The sequence below is a fragment of the Aphelocoma coerulescens genome, chromosome 19 (genome assembly GCF_041296385.1).
Source record: "Aphelocoma coerulescens isolate FSJ_1873_10779 chromosome 19, UR_Acoe_1.0, whole genome shotgun sequence".
NCBI classification, from domain to species: Eukaryota; Metazoa; Chordata; class Aves; order Passeriformes; family Corvidae; genus Aphelocoma; species Aphelocoma coerulescens.
Genome location: NC_091032.1, coordinates 9,859,024 through 9,878,432, shown reverse-complemented (window position 1 = coordinate 9,878,432; position 19,409 = coordinate 9,859,024). Strand labels below are relative to the sequence as shown.

Sequence of the window (19,409 nt, the reverse complement as noted above, 5' to 3'; positions counted from 1 at the left end):
CTTGGCAAACACGATGAGGATGAGGTGGGGAGAAGAACTTCCGTGGAGGCCGAATAAGGCAGCATTGATCTCCTTTTGAATCTATTTGTCATAGTGTGTTTTGGTATTAACTCAGTGTAAAGGGAGTTTAATATGACTTTGAGGCTATTTGAGAGAATTAAGTGTTTGCTGGAGTGAAAAGTAGAATCACTGACCTTGACACTTGCGTGGTTCATGGCAGTTGAGTTTGCAGTTCCGTGTGCACCCTGAGGTCTTTAATTTAAACAGTTTGCATAAAACTTTCTGACATTGCATGAAATAATTCGCTTGCTTGCATGGTGTGAATGCGCTGTAGTTGCTGTGCAGGGTTTAACTGTTGTTTTCTCCCTGTTTTTTCTTCCCAGGAGAAAACCTTGCAGAGTTCAAGCCCGCGGGAGCCGACGATGGTTTCACAGATTTCAAAACCGCTGACAGCATCTCCCCGTTAGAGCCACCCTCAAAAGACAAAACCTTCCCTGCGCCCTTCCCTCCTGTGCCCACTCAGCCAAAACAGCCAACACAAGCCAAGGCCCCTTTGAATCTGTCAGACTTGGAGCTCTTTTCCTCTCCTGGAGAAAACAAGCAGCCATCCTTCCCGCCTGCGTTTAACACCTCAAAACCAGGCTCCTTTCCCCCCCCACCCCTTCCATCCGCCTCTGCCCAGCCAGCGCCGGGCAAAACTTCAAGCTTAGCTGATGACTTTGGAGAGTTCAACCTTTTTGGGGAATTTTCTAACGGCGCATCAGCCACTGGACAAGATGACTTTGCAGATTTTATGGCTTTCAACAACAGCGGGGGGTTTTCCGAACAAAAACCTGATGACAAATACAATGCACTCAAGCTGGAGGCCGGCCCTGGTGCTCAGGCTGGCTCCTCTGCCAGCACAGTGAAGGGTGGGCAGAGCTCTGCCACCACTGCTACGCCCACCAAATACGACATCTTCAAGCAGCTGTCCCTGGAAGGCTCTGGAGCGGGCTTCGAGGAGGCCAAGGACGGCGCGCTCTCCTCGGGGAAGAGCGATGATGACTTTGCTGACTTCCACTCCAACAAATTTTCTTCCAGCGGCGCCGAGAAGTCGCTGGTGGACAAAGTGGCAGCTTTCAAGCAGGCCAAAGAAGACTCTGCATCGGTGAAATCCCTGGATCTGCCTTCCATCGGCGGCAGCAGCGTGGGCAAGGAGGACTCCGAAGATGCGCTGTCTGTTCAGTTTGACATGAAACTGGCTGATGTGGGAGGAGATCTTAAGCATGTCATGTCTGATAGCTCTTTGGATTTGCCAACAGTTAGTGGCCAGCATCCACCAGCAGCAGGTGAGGAACTGGTTAGATTGCTCTGGTAACGTAGGTGGTGCAGATTCCGTGTTCTTTGTGCTCAATTACAGTATTATGCACTCGTCTTTCAGTAGTGGAAGACTCCTCAGTGTGTGTCCCCACCAGCCACGGCCCCTCAGCAGGGCACTCTTTAGTTTTTGTCTTAGAAGACTATAAATAGCTGCAACAGTTTGAACTCCAGGCCAGTTAATTTTTGAGATTTAACATCATCATACTGGTACCTGTTCGCTATTGGCACTTAAAGGGATTCAAGTGGAAAATATTCCAGTGCAAACAATATCATTCCATTTATATCAGCAAGGTGATGGCAGAGTCTCACTTTAATCCACAAAGCATTTGGCTTGGGGACTTCCCCCGCTTGGCGCTTCCCGAGGGTCACTAATTGGGGCTGTTAATGAGAAGCTGACTAATCACCAACACCAATGTATTCCCCTTACAGTGGGGCTCAGTCTGGGTAGCCAGGATTTTGCAGGACTGCAGTTTTAGAGTATTTCACACACCTTCCAGTGTTAAATCCCTCGTGGGAATCATTGTGCCAAGGGGCTGCAAGTGCTGGTCTCATGATTGGGAGCTCTTAGACCTAAATTTAAACCATGGGACTTTCACTTTATCCTTATCAGGTTTCCACCTTCTTTAATTTCCCTTTATGACAACATTCCTGAGGGAGTGAACTGACCATCTCTGACCTGATCACATATCATAAAACAAATTTCCCAAGTGTCCTGGTTTTTCCTTTTCATATATACATAGGAGATAAGCTGTAGTTAAATGTTCTGTGGCCTTCAACAACACGGGAACCATTACTGTGTTCTAGGACAAGTTTTATGCAGTCAAAGGCTTTTCTGAACAGGGGGAACATACAAACTGTACATGTAAAAGCTCTTACTGCAAGAATTGGTTATTTCCACATGAAATATTTCTTCCATTTTTTGCAGATATGGGTAGAGAAAAAATATACAGTACTGTAATTTTGCATTATATGATATTTTTCAGTAGGGGAGAGAATTAAGTTGGCAACTTCGACGTGGAAGATACTCTCTAACAGGGTACAAAATATCAGGAATAATTTATTAGCAAAGACATTTAATTTTCATATTACTGCTTGGGAAAACTCCAAGTTGAGTGAGCTGTCAAAACGTAGCACCTACAGTGTATTCTTGAATGTTTACTTTGGGTTTGAAAGCACTTTTTCCTAATATTTTTCTAGCCTCTTTTGGTGGTAGTTTGACTTCTGTAGCTCTTTACAGGACGTGTGCTTTTGCCACAGCAATCCGTGATGAATAGTTGCCATTTGTGGCAGGAAAGCCTCTTTTTCTTTGGTTTGTTTAAAGGGGTTAGCCCTTCATGTGCTTGTTGCTAAACTTTTGAACTCTGAAGTATTAATTAGAAGCTATTTTTATTAACCAAGTCTGTATTCTCCTATGGTGCCAAGTTAGATGTTATTCCAAAAGGGAGAGTTTTGCTCCGTTTAACTGTTAGGATTTCGTAGCAGGACGTGCTCCGGACACTCTGCTACAAACATTCCTGTGCTCATGTGTTCCTTTCTGTGTGTTTGATGCATTTCAAGCTGTGAACTGCTGATGGTCAAGTCCTTTTTTTTTTTCCAGTTTACATGAAGTTAAAAAGCAGATTTTTTTTTTTCCCTTCATCGTTCCCTTCGATCTGTAAATCTAATGTCAAAAAGGGACATTTGTCACATCACTGCTGGGAAAAGGGAGACTTGTCCTGGGGAGCTGCCTGTGTGCAAGCCCTGTGTCACATCTCCAGTGGAACAGCAGCAGGACAGAGGTGCTGAGAGATGATTTCACTTTGTGACGTGCCCACACAGAGGTGTTTGTCCCTTGGCTGTGAGGTTTGACATTTATAGCTTCCAGGTATGGGCAGGTAGGTGCTTACGCTGGGAATTAGAGAGAAATCCTTGGCTTTCTTCCCATGCCAGGGCCTGTGGTCTCTTGAGGGATGACAGGTTTCCAGTTTTTCTCTCTCCAAAGGGGGATACAGTCTCTTTAAACTCGGCTCTAACTCTCTGTGTGGAAGGTAGATGATACTAATGTTGCCTGATTTCTCTTGCATTTACTCCGTATAACCCTTTGAGCACTGGCTGCATGCTGTTAGTTTGAACCAGGCTGCTTCTTTTACACCAAATTTACGTTTCACTTCGAGTTGAAAGCATTTGAATGAGCACCTGCTCCTGTTGAGTGAACCTAATTTGTTCTTCCTGCCCCGGTTGCAGTGGGAGGAGCCCTGCCCCAGGCACTCTCAAAGGGTTATCTGCTGCACTGACACACCTGTAAAGCACCTTTTTCTTTGGCATTACTGGAGATCTCTGTATATTTTAATCAACTTCAGGTTTTTTTGCTGCTTTTTCTAATGTCTGATTTCAACTAAACATTTCCTGTGTGAATGTGCCTTTTCAGATCTGCTTTGATATCTCTCTTCTGCAAGTATTGACCTGCATGCTTTACTCTGGTACCTCCCTTCTGAGCTCCTCTGTATCACTATCTTTTGTGATCTGTAAGTCCTGCTGTGTTAATAAATATTATCTTGGCATATTTTGAAAACGTGGGGATGTGTGTGATTTGTTGCAAACCAGCAATGTATCTCTTTTTCCTCAAAAATACAGAGTTTAAGGTTCTGGTATCCCCTTAAGCTGGTGGGTGCTTTTCTCTAGCAGAGCAGGGTGTGGGTGAGCTTCTTTCTCCTCTTCCAACGCTTTGACCTCACTCCCTGTGACCTTCTGAATCTTTACATATCAGCCTAAATAATATTTTTCCAAGGATTTGTGTTTGAGAGGGATGGAGTGGAGGAAATGTGTGGTGGCAGGGTTGTTTCTACGAGTTGGTGCTGAAAAAACTGTGTTGCTATCTAGACTTTTATGAGTAGAAGCCCACTAAATAATATTCTGATATTTATTTAGCTAATCCAGTGTGAGTTAACCAGAGCCCCAAAGTAAATTTTCCATTTGGGAAGTTCTACCTTCTAAATATTGAAACTTTCAAACATGAATGACAGCTGCAAATTTGTGGCACGCAATTATGTCACTTCAAATTCCTCCAAATCCTGAGCCACTGACAGCTTGGGATTATCATGAAATTAGCAGACAAGGTAAAAAGCTAAAAATAATTGAGATGTGGAATGGTTAAAATGTTGTGGGGTTTTGGAGTTGCCACAAGAACAAAAACCAGCCCAGGAAGCAGAATGTGGCTTTTCTTCTTTACCCCGAGCTGGAGAGCCTTTAAAAGGAAAAAAAAAGAAAAAGGGAGAAAACCACAACACCCCTCCTTGAATCTGGAGGATCAGTTGGTTGTGCCCAGCCCTAAAGCTTTTTAAACCAAAGCTTTGAACATAAAGCTGAGACCTAATTCTGCAGGGCTCATGCTGTTTGTGTTTGTTCAGCCAGTCATTCCTGGAGGAGGGAGAGGAACGTTCATGACTGTATTTATTATGTTTTTGTCCAGACTTGACAGTCAGATTCACTCCCTTGCCCTCACTTGGGTTAATTCTGTACACAGCAGAGCTTACCCACCCTGGTTTATCCCGGGAAGGCCTCTGGCAGGGAGGGTGTGGATGTGTTTGCCGTGGCCTTCCCAAGGGCCTCTGTGGGACTGAGCTCCCAGTGTCAGCTCAGGGGCTTTATTTTGCTGTGAAATGTTGCTTATCATGATAATTTCAAAATAATTAGCAAATCCTGTAATTCCACGAGGTTTGGAGGCTTTTCTCTTCTATTTCCTTCATTTGTATTTATCTTACAGTCAGCATTCTTGATGGTTTCCATCTTAGCTACGGCCATTCGTTAGGGAAAGCAGATGGGAATAATTCCCTTATTATTAACTGTTCCAGGCTTCCCCAGCTGAGAAATGGGCTTTGGATTTTTCTGGTTGCTGACAGGCATGACACTGATAGCAGCAGTGCATGAAACTCTGTATTCTTCCAGTTTCATCTCCTTTTATCAGGTGGAGACCCACTGGAAGCAGTGAGCAGGTGGTGCCTGTCCCCATCCAGGCTCTGGATTCCTGCAGGGGATGTTCCCAGGGTAACAGCACTGATGCTGTTCTGCTGGGAACAGAGCTCCACAGCCACCACCTGTGTCACCCTAACAACCAAAACGTGACACCAGAGTTATATTTATTCATCAGAATTTAATATCCACTGAAATACAAAAACTTGAAAGCCTCCTATGCTGGCTAAAATCCCTAAATTTATTCCAGTGTCCCTGAATTGTCTTTTTCAGTTTTCTTTAGACAGTCACTAATGCTGTCAAGGGTTTTCCTGAAATGATTACACTGTTGACATTGAAGGCTCCAGCTTGTAATTTGCCTCCAGCCATAACTTAATCCTTGGTAGTTGAAATAAATTATTATAGTTGGCTCAAATCAGGGGTGGCAAGTTTTTCTGGAGATGAGATAACACTGGGAAACAGTATTTTAACTGTATTACTTTAACTGTATATTAACTTGGCAGCCAGTGCTTTGCCTTGGCTGGCTCGTGCAGGTGTAGCTGGTCCCAGGTGATGATCAGGCAGCTTGGACTTTGGGTTCCACATTCTTATTTTTCATACTTCTCACTAAATTGTTTTAGGACTGCTTGAGCTGTAAACACTGACTCTGAATGCAGTGCTTCTCCTGTAATATCATATTCCTGGGAAAAAGTGTATTCACTGGAGTGATCCCTCTGGAATTATCCAAAAAAAAAAATCAAATGTACAGAATCAAACCATTACCTTTCACCTCAGCCCTTGCACCTCTGCAGAGGTTTCATGTCTGCCTGAATTCACACACAGAGAACCCTGAGTCTTAGTTTGTGAATAATTAAACTATAGTTCTGCCTCCCCTGCCCTGCCCTATTGATTGCAGGTGAGTTCAGGATTCCCCCAGAGCCTGCAGCTGATCCTGAGCCAGGATTGGATCAGGAGTGCCTGACCTGGTCCTTTAGGACGTGTTTGCAGCTCAAAATCTTAGCAGTTATCAAAGGAATAATTCCCAACAGAATGTGAGCGTGCAGATCCTCGGAGGGGGATCATGGCTCTTCCCTTTCCCTCCCCGGGAGCACCGGATCAAGGGCGAGGCTCAAATCTTCGCTGGGTTTTGGAGTCAACACAAAGTGAAGGGAAAACAGAGGTTGCCTGCCTGGTACCTGCTGGTACCTCCAGGATCCCAGGATTAATTACAGCTGGCTCACGTGTCGGAGGTGGTTCTGGCTCTCTATTTCATGCAAAGCTTTCATTTCCCTTCTTTAAACAAAAGCTTGAGAGCACAAGGTGTGGTCTGTGGTGATAAATCACCGGCCCCTCTCCGGGCAGCTCCTTTCACCTCAGAGCCTTCTTTCTGTGCTGGGAGCAGGTGATTTCATCTCTCGGTGTTTACCCTCTGCAAACTGCTGCTCTGCACATCCAGAATTCAAGTGGCACTTGGAAATCTTGTCTGTGTGCAGAGGGCTCAGGTCTGGATTTGGGATGCTGTCGTGGGCTAAGTGGCAGCTGCAGGAAGGCCCAGGGGAGGAGCTGATGGATGACACACTGTGCCTGGCTGACCCGTGGCAGTGGCCATTAAACTCCATCCCTGTGTTGTGTGTTTGCTAGGTTTTTCATTAGCCATGTATGTGGGTCATGCCTGGGAAGCAGCTTGGAGCCTGGCCTGCTCTCCCCTTGCAGTGAGATGAATAAACCAAGGCAGAAATGGTTTGTTAGAATGGTTTAATCCTCGGGCTGGTGTGGCTGGATTGAATAACGAGGACAGCTGGGAAGTCAGCTTGTTCCCACCGTGGCTGTGTTAAACCCCACTGTGCCAGCCCGTTCTGCCCGTGGTGTTCAGCACCAGGATCTCAGCTCCAGTGAGGCTCAGGGAAAACATTTTGTGGTCTGGGTTTGCTGTCCCTGGAGCCACTGGACCCCGGGCGTTGCGCAGCCGCCGCGTCTCTGATCCAAACTGACAATTCTTCCTGCTGGAAAACAAATGCCAAATGTAGGATAGCAGGGCTGGTTTGTTGGGGAGAGGGGGTTCATGCTCTAATGAGAACTGCCCAGCCCCTGGCTCCGTGTGCCTTCGCTGGGGATCAGGCTCAGTCTGGAAGTGAAAGATCAGTTGGGTGGGAGCAGCCAGAGCCCCTGGGCACTGCAGGCTCTGATCTCACACCTGCCCCTGGCAGGGAGAAGAACCTATTGGGCCATGTAATCGCCAGGTGGGTATAAATGTTTGGAGCTTTCTGCAAAATAATTGGATTTTCTCTAGACTTAGCTTTTACAAACTATTTATTCAGTTAAAACATGATCTCCGCAATATCCCTGTCAGTGCTGGCACCTGGAAGTTTGACGAGTCGGCCGTGCGGCGCTGCAGGAGCCCTGATAAGCTCACACAGGATTTCTAGGCTTCTTTAGATTCCTGCAGCACATTTTTATATGTTATTTGTATCAAAGCATGAATATAAAATTAAAGTGTATTAATACTTTATCAGAGGAATAGGAAAGTCGGCCCAGTCTTCTGTGTGGTTGGATTTGATAAGATGAAATAACGCATTAAAGGTGTTTGAGTTGTAACATTTATATTTTGATTGTAGATTCTGCAGCCAGAAAACTCAACTGGTGATCTGTGCAGCCTGGACTGGACAGAAACTGATTTTTTTTAGTGTTTCTTCACTACCATAGTGATATGGTGACTTTCAGCTTAAAATGTAAGACAGCATTCAGAGGTCAAGGCTTACATTCATTGAACAGAGAAATTTTTGTATTAAATGCCCAGGTATTTTCCAGCTTATTTTTGTGCAAACTCCAATCTTCAGTGAGACAACAATTCACTGTGTTTGTTCTTGCAGCTCCTCCAGACTCTCAGCAAGTTGTTCTTAGGCGGCGTAGAGAGTTTAACGTTTGAACTTCAGCTCCTAATTGTGGGGGTTTGTTTCAGATGTGGATGACTTAAAGGGTGGCCTGTTTGGAAGCTGTCACAGTGGCTCTGCAGTCAGCAGCCTGGCGAGCTACGACTGGTCCAGCTCCGACAAGGACGACGTCCAGCAGGGCAGGAAGCTCTCCTGCTTCGCCCAGCCCTCGGGGAGCGGCTCCTCCGCGGCCACCTCTGTCCTCCAGAAGAAGGAGACCTTGTTTGGCAGCTCAGAAAACATCACCATGACAACAGTTTCCAAAGTGACAACCTTTTCCAGCGAGGATGCTTTGCAGGATGTTTCCTTCGCAGCCTTTGCGAACTTTAAAGACTCCGGGCCGGTCCCCGGCGCTCCAAGCGACGACGACATCGGAGACTTCGGGGATTTCGCCAGACCTCCCTCGGAAGCTCAGGATGCAGCAGCAGCTGACTCAGCCCTGGGCACTGATTTCCTCACTGGAGTCTCCTCTGAGCTGCGGAGAGAGGCCACAGATGACTTTGGAGAGTTCCAAAGTGAAAAACCAAAAATCAGCAAGTTTGACTTCTTGGTGGCAACTTCGCAAGGCAAAGTGAAGTCCAGTGAGGAGATGATCAGGAGTGAGCTGGCTACCTTTGACCTGTCTGTGCAAGGTAAGCCTGCCTGCCGTGGAGGAGCCTCATGATGCATGTGCTTATCAAAGGCTGATTTTCCTAATTCAATTATAAATTAGCTAATGGTGATTGTTCTAAAGGCTGCTGGAAACGACCTGAATCTTCTCATTGATTTCTGTGGCATTTGGAGCAGGTCTTTTTCTACAAGGAAAATATTTGTTGTGCCAAAAACCTGTAAGAATTGATGCACTGGGGAAATCTGCAGCAGTCGCTGAGTAAAGAGAAATATTTGTTCTTCTGGAGGAACGGGACAACCCTTGCTTCCACTTCATTCATTTTAAATAGCCTGGGTCTTTAGAGTGAAGGAATAACTTTTTATAACCTGACTTTTTAGGGTCTCATAAGAGGAGCCTGAGCCTGGGGGACAGAGAAATCAGTCGCTCCTCACCTCTGCCAGCTCTGGAGCAGCCGTTCAGGGACCGGTCGAACACTCTGAGCGAGAAGCCGGCACTGCCCGTGATCAGGGACAAGTACAAGGACCTGACTGGGGAGGTGGAGGTAAGGAACTGTCTGCAACACAGCTGAGCTGGCACTGACATCAAGGGGGTTCTGTATCCAGCTTTTTGGGGCTTTACCTATCTAAATATGGGTGTGACTGTGAGATGGTGTCCAGGTGCAGTTGGATGTTGTGAGTGGAACCTGGAAGTTTCTTCTCTCACGTCTCTAAAGGGAAGTGGGAAAACGCTCTTGTCTGAAACACAGAATCACTTGACCTTGCAGCCTAAGCTTATGACTGGAAATTAGTTACAGTTTAAATCTAATCCCAACTTTGGCACTGAGACCGTTTGCTTTGGGAAATGGAATCACTTTTTGGCTGCCTGGTAGTTACTTCTCCAGCTCATCCTGAGAAGAAATGGGAAAAGGACTCAGATTAAATTCTGCTAATCCCCACTGCTAGAACAGCAGACTGTAACAAATGTGTCAGGAGGAGGTGTGTGCAGTGAAACCTTTTACCCACTCCTATATGTTCTTTCGTTTGAAACTTCTTCTGACTTCCAGAAATCAAATTTTAGAGTTAAGGTGCTTAGAAAATCTTGAAAGAACGGGGGGAGATTAGGAACAGATCTGTTAAAAGTTCACACAGCTGATCTGCAAATAGGCTTTTAAAATACCTGTCTGCCGTGTGTCTGTTGTGTAGGAGAAAGGGAGGGAAATGTGTGTAGGAACAAGACTGAGCCTGTCCTTTCCTTTGCACTAGGAGAGCGAGAGGTACGCCTATGAGTGGCAGAGGTGCCTGGAGAGCGCCCTGCAGGTGAGTGTGGCACCTCCTCCTCCTCCTCCAAATCCTTCCCTCCTCCCTGCAGGAACCACCTCACTCAGTGTTTGAGACCAACAGGCGGAGAAAGTGTGGGAATCAGCCCTGGGAATTAGAGTTTTTAAACCAAAAGCTGCCACCTCCTCAGCTAAGCACCCTACACTAATCTCTCTGTCACTGGGGATTAGTTTGGCTTTTCCCTAAATATTCCAGCTCTCTGGTTAGTTGGGTGGTCCTGTGTTTGGCTGCCCAGTATTGTGCTGTTCAGGGCACTGGTACCAGTGCCTGGCTCCTCAGGGCTTCCTGAGAAACAGAATTGTTGACGTGATGGGCTCAGGGACCATTCATGTGCTGCTGCCAGAGATTTCACAGCCAGATCAGTGCTCCTTAACATTTCTTCTTTGCATTGGAGTATTAGAGAGCCCAGACTGTGAATGCTCTTATTAAACTAGATACCAAGGCATGCATGCTCTTAAAACTCTTACTTTGGTAATGAGAATATTGGGGGGAATACATTAAGGTTTTAAATGTTCATACTTGCCCCTGATCTACTTCAACAGGAGTATATAAAAACATGTGGTGGAGTGTGGCAATCATTTCTTGGTTAATTTGCCTCCAGTTTCTGCTGGGGGCAATCTTGTTTGTAATGATTATTTAAAGATAGAAACCCCATCATTTTATGAAATTCATTTCCACCAGGTCATAAAGAAAGCAAACGACACCTTAAATGGAATAAGCAGTTCATCTGTTTGCACTGAAGTTATCCAGTCTGCTCAAGGCATGGAATATTTACTGGGTATGTTTTAATTTTCCATGTGTTTTACACTTGGGAGTTCTTCTCTAAAAACCAGGAATATAGAATCACTCCTCCCCAAATGGCATTACTTTTTATCTTAATCTTTGCCTGCACCTAAATAATGAAAAACTCTTCTGCCAAACAAATGTAACTCCAGCTTTGAACTAACCCTCCATGGCCACCCTTCCTGTGCCACATCTGGGTTTGCCATTTCTGAGTTCAAGGCTCGGGATGCAGTGAATTCTCTGCAATCCTCCCCTGTTTTACATCCACAGGGGTTGTTGAAGTCTACAGAGTAACAAAGAGGGTGGAGCTGGGCATCAAAGCAACTGCTGTTTGCAGTGAGAAGCTCCAGAAGCTGCTGAAGGATATTGATAAAGTGTGGAACAACCTGATCAGCTTCATGTCCCTGGCTGCTTTAACGGTAAGACCCAAATAAGCTGCCTGGTTACTAAAACAAATGTCATAATTATATTTAAAGAGACTTTGCAGGGGGTCCTGACTTGACAGTTTGTGTTTCTTCTCTTGGAAAATGGAAATGAACTTGTTTGTGAAATCCGGTTTAAAACCCTCTAAGAAAACTGTTATTTATGCACAAACACAGTGGTGTCTGACTTAGTACCTTAATGGTTTAGGTGATATCCTGGGTGTCTATGGACATCTCCAGTAAGTAAATCCAGTAAAATCCAAATAAGCCATTTTACAAAGCCAGAATCACATGGATGTGTCTCTTGTTTTTCAATATCCCTGCAATTGCTTTTAATGTTCACAATTCCAAACCACACAGTGCAGCAACACAGAAACAACTAAACTGTTCTCCCTTCTCTCTGCATTTGGAAATGCCTGAGTTTGTTTTGGTTCCTGCCACAGTCTAAACGGCTTTTCCTGCTCTGGATTGCCAGGAAAAGCTCCACTGCTTCCAGACAGCCTGGTAGGAGCTGGAGAGCTTTGGACATAGCTGGGTGAGGGGGACAGGCAGGGATGTTCTGAGGGGTGGCCCTTTAGAGCAGGAGCATCCCATGGGGGAAGGGTCTGCAGAGGAGCTGGGAAAAAGAGGAGCAGCCAGAGGTGCAGAACAGACACAAATAGAAGGCAGGAAAATCTCCCTGCTGTTAAATTCCTTGTGGGGTCTGTGTGCTTGTGTTGCAGGAGATACAATGTGCAAAATGACTTCCTTTAACCATGGAAAAATTCATATTTTTAGGGAATCACCCATCTGTGTGTGCTTTATACTGACTTACACTGTGGATCTCTTTAACTCAGTGCTTATCCAAGGAGCCTTCAGTTCTCAGGATCAGCACACCACACCAAGCATCACTGAGCAGATCATTACCATGGGGAGGTTTCCACTGAGCATTTTAATTTGTGGCTTCCTCCTTGCACTGCAGCTGTGGCCACAAAAGGTTTTTCCTTCCCAGTAAACACTTATAAATAAGTAAGGCCTGGATTACTTGGTTTCTGCTAGAAATACCCATCTCCAGCTCACTGGCATTCCCTGCAAGGCAGGTATTATAAATGACCAGTCCCTTTTTTACACACCTTTTGCACATTTTAAACCTCCCCAGGTATTTTGGTGATGTCCTGTGATGCACAGAACCTGACATCCTCAGGAATTTATATCCTCAGTATTTTACTGCTTGGCAGAGGAAGTGGATAGAGGTGGATTCACCTGTTTGAACTCTGGCATTGTTGATAGCAACAATCCCAAGAGCTATCAGGATCTTCTCCTAATTTAAACAGGTGGATTAAAATACAGTTCCTAAAGTGCTTTTCCTTGGAAGATTACAGGGATTACCTGGAAGTCCAAAGCTTGGCCACGTGTTCTCCGAGCCACAGCAGCTCCTGGCTTGTAGCTCCAGCTAAATCTTAAGCACATTAGGAGCTGCAAACAGTGACTTCTCACATGCACACACAGTCCAGCTGAACTCACTGAAAACCAGGGACTCATGACTCCTGTAATTCTCCAAATCACCCCTTTTCTTGCTTCTCTTCCCCACGGGATTCACTGGAAGGGGTGGAACCCACACCTTTGGTGTTACAGTCACGGATCCTAAATGATGCAGAAGTGCCAATTAACTGCAGAGAAGTATTCCAGCTCCCAGGCATGTGCTCAGAAAGGTTAATTTTATCTTTTAAAGGATTTTGTTACAAGGTAATTTTATGCACAGCATTGTGGTTTTTCACAGCAAATTGCAGGATGACCTTCTCATTTGCTTCACTCATGCATTTGGTAAACAAATATTAGAGTGCCTTTATTAATTTGATTGATCTACTTAGAGATTAAAGGGTGTTTTTTTTCAGGATTCCAATTATTCTCCAACCATTCAGCAGGGTGGTGTGAGCAGCATGCCCAGAGTGTGGGTTAAGACACCCATGGCCTGGGATTACACCATTTTTTAAGCTTCTTGCATTTTTAGTCATTGCTTTTATTTGCACTACTATTTTCATGCAAAATTTGAACAGTTTTATATCCCCCTTATGCAATGTTTTAATTGATCATTTATCCTGTGGCTGAAATGTGAGGTTAAGCACTGGAAAAGTGACCACATTAATTTATTATTTACAGGTTTATTCTCCCACCCTTTGCCTGTCTTTAACCTGTGTATGGCTGGTGGCCTGAATTCCATGGTTTGGTTAACATTAATATCCCATTTTGTACTGCTCTGCCAGATTGTAGGTCCAAAAGGACCCCAAAGGAAAATGCCAGCTGCCCTGTTTTGCTGAGGCAGTATCAGGGAGTCCAGGACAGTGAATCCTGCTGCAGCCAGCTCTCCAGGGCAGGCTGGGAGAGCTCCCTCCCCACAGCTGCACAAACACCTGCAGAGCCTCTGTTTGCCTTCCCCCAGTTCCCAGTGCTCCTTCCCCTTTGGATGTGGGAGTGTGCAACTCAAGAATTCCTTCCTTTGTAGTCGAGGCCTTTTTTAAGACTTGGAGTGTTACAGATCAGTGCTGGTGGAGATGGCGAATCCATCCCGACAGCTCTGATGATTGTCACCCCTGCCATGCCTGTGGGACACGCTGGCTCTCAGTGCTCAGTAGTTCTTTATCATGATGTCTGAAACTTCCTCAGGTCCTGAAAATGCCTAAGTGTTACTGTCTCCTTTCTTTAGCCAGATGAAAACTCCCTGGATTTCTCTTCTTGTATGCTGCGCCCAGGGATTAAAAATGCCCAGGATCTTGCCTGTGGAGTGTGTCTCCTAAACGTGGATTCCAGAAGCAAAGTAAGTGTGCTGGTTAAACTCCTTTTGAATTCACAGTTTGGTCTTTCATATAGAATCCCAGACTGGTTTGGGTTGGAAGGGACCTTAGAGCTCATCCAGTGCCACCCCTTGCCACGGGCAGGGACACCTCCCACTGTCCCAGGGTGTCCAGCCTGGCCTTGGACACTTCCAGGGATGGGTGTATTGAAAAAATGTCCATGGTTATAATTTGTAAACTCTGACCTGTAGATGGGTCTCAATAAAATCCTATAATCAAATATCCAGTGTTCCTGGGGCTTTGGTGTGACACTGCTGTGGAGAAAGGGTTCAGTTGTTCATAATGGGGAAGAAACTGGGATGCTAAGATTTTTTAAAGTATGCATATTTTTTTAACAAAATCTGTTAATGACTTTTCTCCATGAAATGGCTCACCAGAGGGGACTGTTGCCATTAGCAGAGCTGGGAGGGACTCCCAGGGCATGTGCAGAGTTGTGCCAACCAGTTAAAAATAGAGGCACTTTTCCTGACTTTTTGGTTTCAACGTTATTTCAGAAAGAAGAGAAATCTGTGGAGGAACTTCCCAAAAAAGTATGAACCTGTAAAAAACATTCTTTCTAGACTCATTCTTCTTGAGTGTGGAAGGCTGAGCTGCTAATGGGCTCTCAGCTGTCATTCTCGATTGTACCAATCATTAATCCTCTTCTCCAGTCATGTTTTGTGGCCGTTAACTCTTGATCTGACCAACTAACATGCTCCAGAGCCTCCCCTTGTCTGTCTGCATGCCTGTGCCTTGTGCCCAGCTCTCTGGTTTTGTGCTCCTTCTGTTGTGTGACAGAAAATCCCTGAGTTCCTGAATCTGTGCTGCCTGTGTGTCTGTGGCAGGAGAGGGGGGATTTCAGGGGCTTTGTGCTAGAAATATTGACTTTTGGCTTTGTGTAGCAGGCAGTGGCATTTTTAGAAATCTCTGCAGGAAATCCAGGGTGTGGAGAGCAAGGCTGGGATATTTTTTTAAATAGGGAGCTGTGAGGCATTGGAAAGTATCTCCTAGCAACAAACAGCGAGGTGGTTTCAGCCTGTTCATGGCTTCACACGCTCAGAGGCTCCTATTGTAAAGCAGCTTCAATTAACAGGAGGAAGTAGATCAAATTCAACCTGAAGTAACACTAAGAGCAAGAATTGCACCTGCCTAAGCCACAGCCAGGCTGGAGCCAGGGAAATAAATGCAGGAGCTGTCTGCTGGCAAGCAGGACAGGCTTTCCCCTTGGTAGGGAGGTGGAACAGAACTGAAGATGCAGGAAACAAGGTGAGTTAGCTGCCAGGGGTCAGGTCAGGGCTCCCTTCCTGAAGGTGGAGGTTGGCTCAGGTGTGATGGCTGAAGGTTTTGTCCACCTGCAACTGAAATCAAATAGAGTTGATGGGGTGGAGTGCTCAGGGGAGGGTCCTGTGCCAGTTTCCACTCTAGGTGTAGACCCTGGAGTGGATCAGACTGTCACACTTGTTTCAATTCTTCTTGCAGGCCTTTAATTCCGAGACAGATAACTTCAAGCTGGCGTACGGGGGGCACCAGTACCACGCCAGCTGTGCAAACTTCTGGATCAACTGCGTGGAGCCCAAACCTCCTGGTCTCATCCTGCCAGACCTGCTCTGAAAGCAGCTGCACTGCAGCTGGAGCTTTGGGTCTAATCAGGCAGGACTTGGGGTAACTGCTGTGCTGGAGAGGCTGGAGTTGGGGTCAGGGTTTGAAACATTTGGGGTTGATTTTTGGACCAAAAATCAACAGATTAAAGCCACTGTTACGGACGGTGAAGAATTCACTTGTAATGGCCAAGGTTTCAGAAATAACCAGAAAATATGTAGTATGGCAAAAAAAAAAGTGGCATTCCAGTCTTTCTGAAGATGAAAATGTTATCCTGTGTAAAAGCAGCCTGGTAACCATGTGCATAAACCTGGGAGAGGCCAGCATGGAGCTTCCCAGAGAACCTGGAATGCTGGGCTGATTTGCATAGAAACAACCACTTAAATACTTGAAGTCTGTATTTGCAAGCAAATCTTTTCTTTAGCGTTTTTGGGACATGCACCTTGATGTTCTGCTGTGATACCACAGCACATGAGTCACAGCAGCATCCGAGGCAGAATGAATTATTGACTCAGGAGGAGAAGCTGCTGGGTGTTTGTACCTCCCCTGCTCTGCTGGAAGTTGTGCTGGATGCAGACCTGGTTAGTGCTGGGAGGTGAGGACTGGAAAACTGGTGTAATTTTCCCCGTGCTATCTGGATTCTGTGGGGCAGGCAGCTGGAGTTTGAAACTCGTGGTCTTTGTTGTAAATACAGATAAACTTCCCTGGATTTGTCCTGAGCTCCAGGTATGGTTTTGTCTCTCCTGACCTTTTGGGAGCTGCGTGGCTGCAGCACTGCTGAAAGCTGGACTCTGCTGATGCAGCACATCTGCTGCTGTGTGGATACTTTACCTTTTTTGGCTGTGGAGATGCTGTTCCCAATGGGATGGGGTGGTTGTGTGTGACTCGTGCAGTCTGGTGCTACCTGCAGTAACGTGCTCCTGTGACTCAGAGCTGGCAGCACAGAGGTGGCCGCTGGCTCCTGCAGCAGGGAGTGGGATTTAACACCCACAGGGATTTAAGCCTGGAATTTGGTGGTCTCAGCAAGCTGGTATTTGAAGCAGGCATCGTATCCCTGCTGGTTTGTGGCTTTTGTAGGTGCCTCTCTGGACAGGTTTGTGTAACAGACTCTCACTAAATGTTACCTGTACATCTAAAGTACCTGGTTCCTCCTTCAGATCCAATATCCAGAGGACAGCACAGTCAATGGAGTGCTGGTTACAGGATTTTAAACCTGTGGGAAATTCATGGTGTTAAGAGACATCTCACAATCCTGTCTAGGTCTGCAGGGAATTAAGTGGGGTGTAAATCCATGAGGTACAACTTTCTCCTTAATTCTTTGGCTTAGTCTCTCAGATCTGTCCCTTTTCTCCAGATATCTCAACAGCTTCTCCAAGTTAATCCTGCCCCCATTACAAGTACCTGACACTGACCTGTGGTTATTTGCTGAAACAGGAATTACAATGAGCAAAACGATGCTTTGTATTTAAAAAACAAACAGCTTGGTTATATGAAACTATTAATTAGCCCAAATGAAAGAATCTTGGCTCAGAGGTGTCTGGCTCCTTCCTTACACCAATTACAATAAATCTCCTTGCTGCCTCAAATTAGCTAATTTACGAAATAAAGCACCATGTGCCTCCAGCTCTGGCTGATCCAGAGGCAGATTTCCCGTGCTGTGCTTCCCACATCCTGCCCAGGAATTACCAAAAAACCAGGGAAGCCACTCATTGATTCTCTCCCTTTCTTTTATTAGGTGGGAAAGAGTTCCAGCACCACAGCTTGTGCCCCCAGCCCTTGTTTCCAGCACAGTCAGGGGCTGCTGTGCCCCTCACCAGTGTTCCACAGGAGTTTGGGGACAGGGAGCCACTGACAGGTATTCTCCAGTGGTTGGGAGAGGCTGGTGCTGAGGGAATGCTGTATTGGGGAAAGGGAGTTTACTATCAGCCTGGGTTTCCACCACAGCTCCCCAACACTTTGCTAGAGAGGAATTTTTTTTTCCCTAATTAAAGGAAAACACCACAAATAAGAGGCCACAGAGTGAAATTTAAAGCACCAGCTGCATTGTCACAGCAGCATCTTCCAGTGCTGGTTTTCCTGTACCTGTTAGCAGGTCAGCCCCTCTCTGAGCTTCATCCAACGTGTCTTTTGGCCCATACAAATAAGGAATGGACATTTACAATTCCAGTTGCAGCAGAGCTCACTGGAGGGTGACACTGCTGCTCCCCTGCTCCCACAGAAGGGAGAGCAGCAGGCACCATCCCTGTCTTTGTGGGGAGCAGGAAGCGCTCTGCCATGGGAACACGGGAACGTTTGCAGGGAGATCCCCTCGATAAAGGCATTGCACAAGGAGGATCAGCTCGCAGATCCCAGTCATTCCAATGACTCACTGGAGCATTCAGCATCCTCTTGGATGTTGTTGCCAACCAAAGCCCAGTGTCTTTCCAAGCTGTATCCAAGGTGACGGGATTGTCACAACCCACCTTCCCCCGCTGCCTCTGCTGCAGGCCCCTGGACACGCTGCCTTCCCTTTGCTTGTGTCCAGTTTCAGACCTGTAACTCCTTTTCCTGCATGGATTCTCTCACTGGAAAAGAAAAATAAGATTTTATTTGTTTTTTTAATCTCTGTGGGGCTGCCTTGGCATGACCTGTGGGAAATGGGGGTTCTGTCTCTTTGTGTGTATTTGGAGTTGTAAGGAATTATTTGCTTGGTTATTTAATGTATTTATGGCTTAACCCCGTTGTATTCCTGGTGCTTCCGTGCTGTGGCCGTGGGTGGCAGCTTTTCCCTGGCACTGGGGGCTGCTCCAGCCTCTTCCCTGCCCCTCCCTCTCTGTGTTTGGCTGTGAGTTCCTGCAGCCCCTAGGAGGTCACCTGTGCCCAGGGAATTGTCACCTCCTGCACTGACCGTTCATTCCAAGGACTTTTCCTCCCTGGCAGCAGCTTCTCCTCACTGGGTTTGGTTGGAGCAGCTCCTTCCCTGAAATCTGTGCAGGGTGTGGGAGTGAGGGTGAAGTTCAGCCCCAGGCTGAGCAGGAGCTGATGGAATCCCACTGAGTGCTCCGAGTCTTGTCAGCTACACTGGGAATCACAAACTTGAAACAAAAGCCTGCCTTTCCAATAAAAGCTGCTATTGTACAAACTGCTGCTGTGGATTTATTTTTAATTCTGGACCTGTATTTAATTCCAGTTCTCAATGTTAAAATAGCAATGTCATCATTTTATGAAGAAGAGCGATCAGAAAACTTCTCTTTCTATTGTGATTCTTCTCCTGCCCTCTGGGCAAATGTTGTTTTTCTTCCAGAAGTGGTTTTGTGATTACTAGTTGGAGCTGTTTGGGTTTGTGCTGTGCTGGAGTTGCTGCTGGTATTTTAAATCTGATGCGCGTTAAGTGTTATTAATTGACTTTGGAACCTTGTTTACTCCCTTAATGCCTGCAATGATTTATAAATCCTGTGTTGAGATTCAAACCTGGTGTTCAATAAAAAGCTCATTTCGTATCTGACCAACCTGGGAAGCTGAAATATTTATATCATAAAGTAAGTAAAATCTGCTTTGTGGCTGGGATGGGGAAGGTGTCTCACCAAATATCGAAAGATATAAAATACTTTTCAGACAATTAAGATACCATTTGGAAAAGCCCGTGGGGAGCAGGAAAAGGGGTGTTCCCCTCA

General features: G+C 46.0%; 1 protein-coding gene across 6 annotated transcripts in view; it reads left to right on the top strand.

The window, feature by feature from the left end:
• The window catches only part of SYNRG (synergin gamma), a 37,292-nt gene extending 18,052 nt beyond the window's left edge, over positions 1 to 19,240 (top strand). For 4 of the 6 annotated variants that reach the window (XM_069033417.1, XM_069033416.1, XM_069033414.1 and 1 more), the window contains 9 exons: positions 384 to 1,328; positions 8,246 to 8,848; positions 9,204 to 9,367; positions 10,068 to 10,121; positions 10,824 to 10,920; positions 11,196 to 11,344; positions 14,031 to 14,141; positions 14,673 to 14,708; positions 15,637 to 19,240. In XM_069033417.1, the coding sequence (XP_068889518.1) occupies positions 384 to 1,328; positions 8,246 to 8,848; positions 9,204 to 9,367; positions 10,068 to 10,121; positions 10,824 to 10,920; positions 11,196 to 11,344; positions 14,031 to 14,141; positions 14,673 to 14,708; positions 15,637 to 15,768 (2,291 nt within the window). In that variant the 3' untranslated portion in view covers positions 15,769 to 19,240. The remainder of the gene's footprint in view (positions 1 to 383; positions 1,329 to 8,245; positions 8,849 to 9,203; positions 9,368 to 10,067; positions 10,122 to 10,823; positions 10,921 to 11,195; positions 11,345 to 14,030; positions 14,142 to 14,672; positions 14,709 to 15,636) is intronic. The other 2 variants (XM_069033415.1, XM_069033419.1) reach the window with 1 other exon arrangement.
• Positions 19,241 to 19,409: the final 169 nt, after the last annotated feature.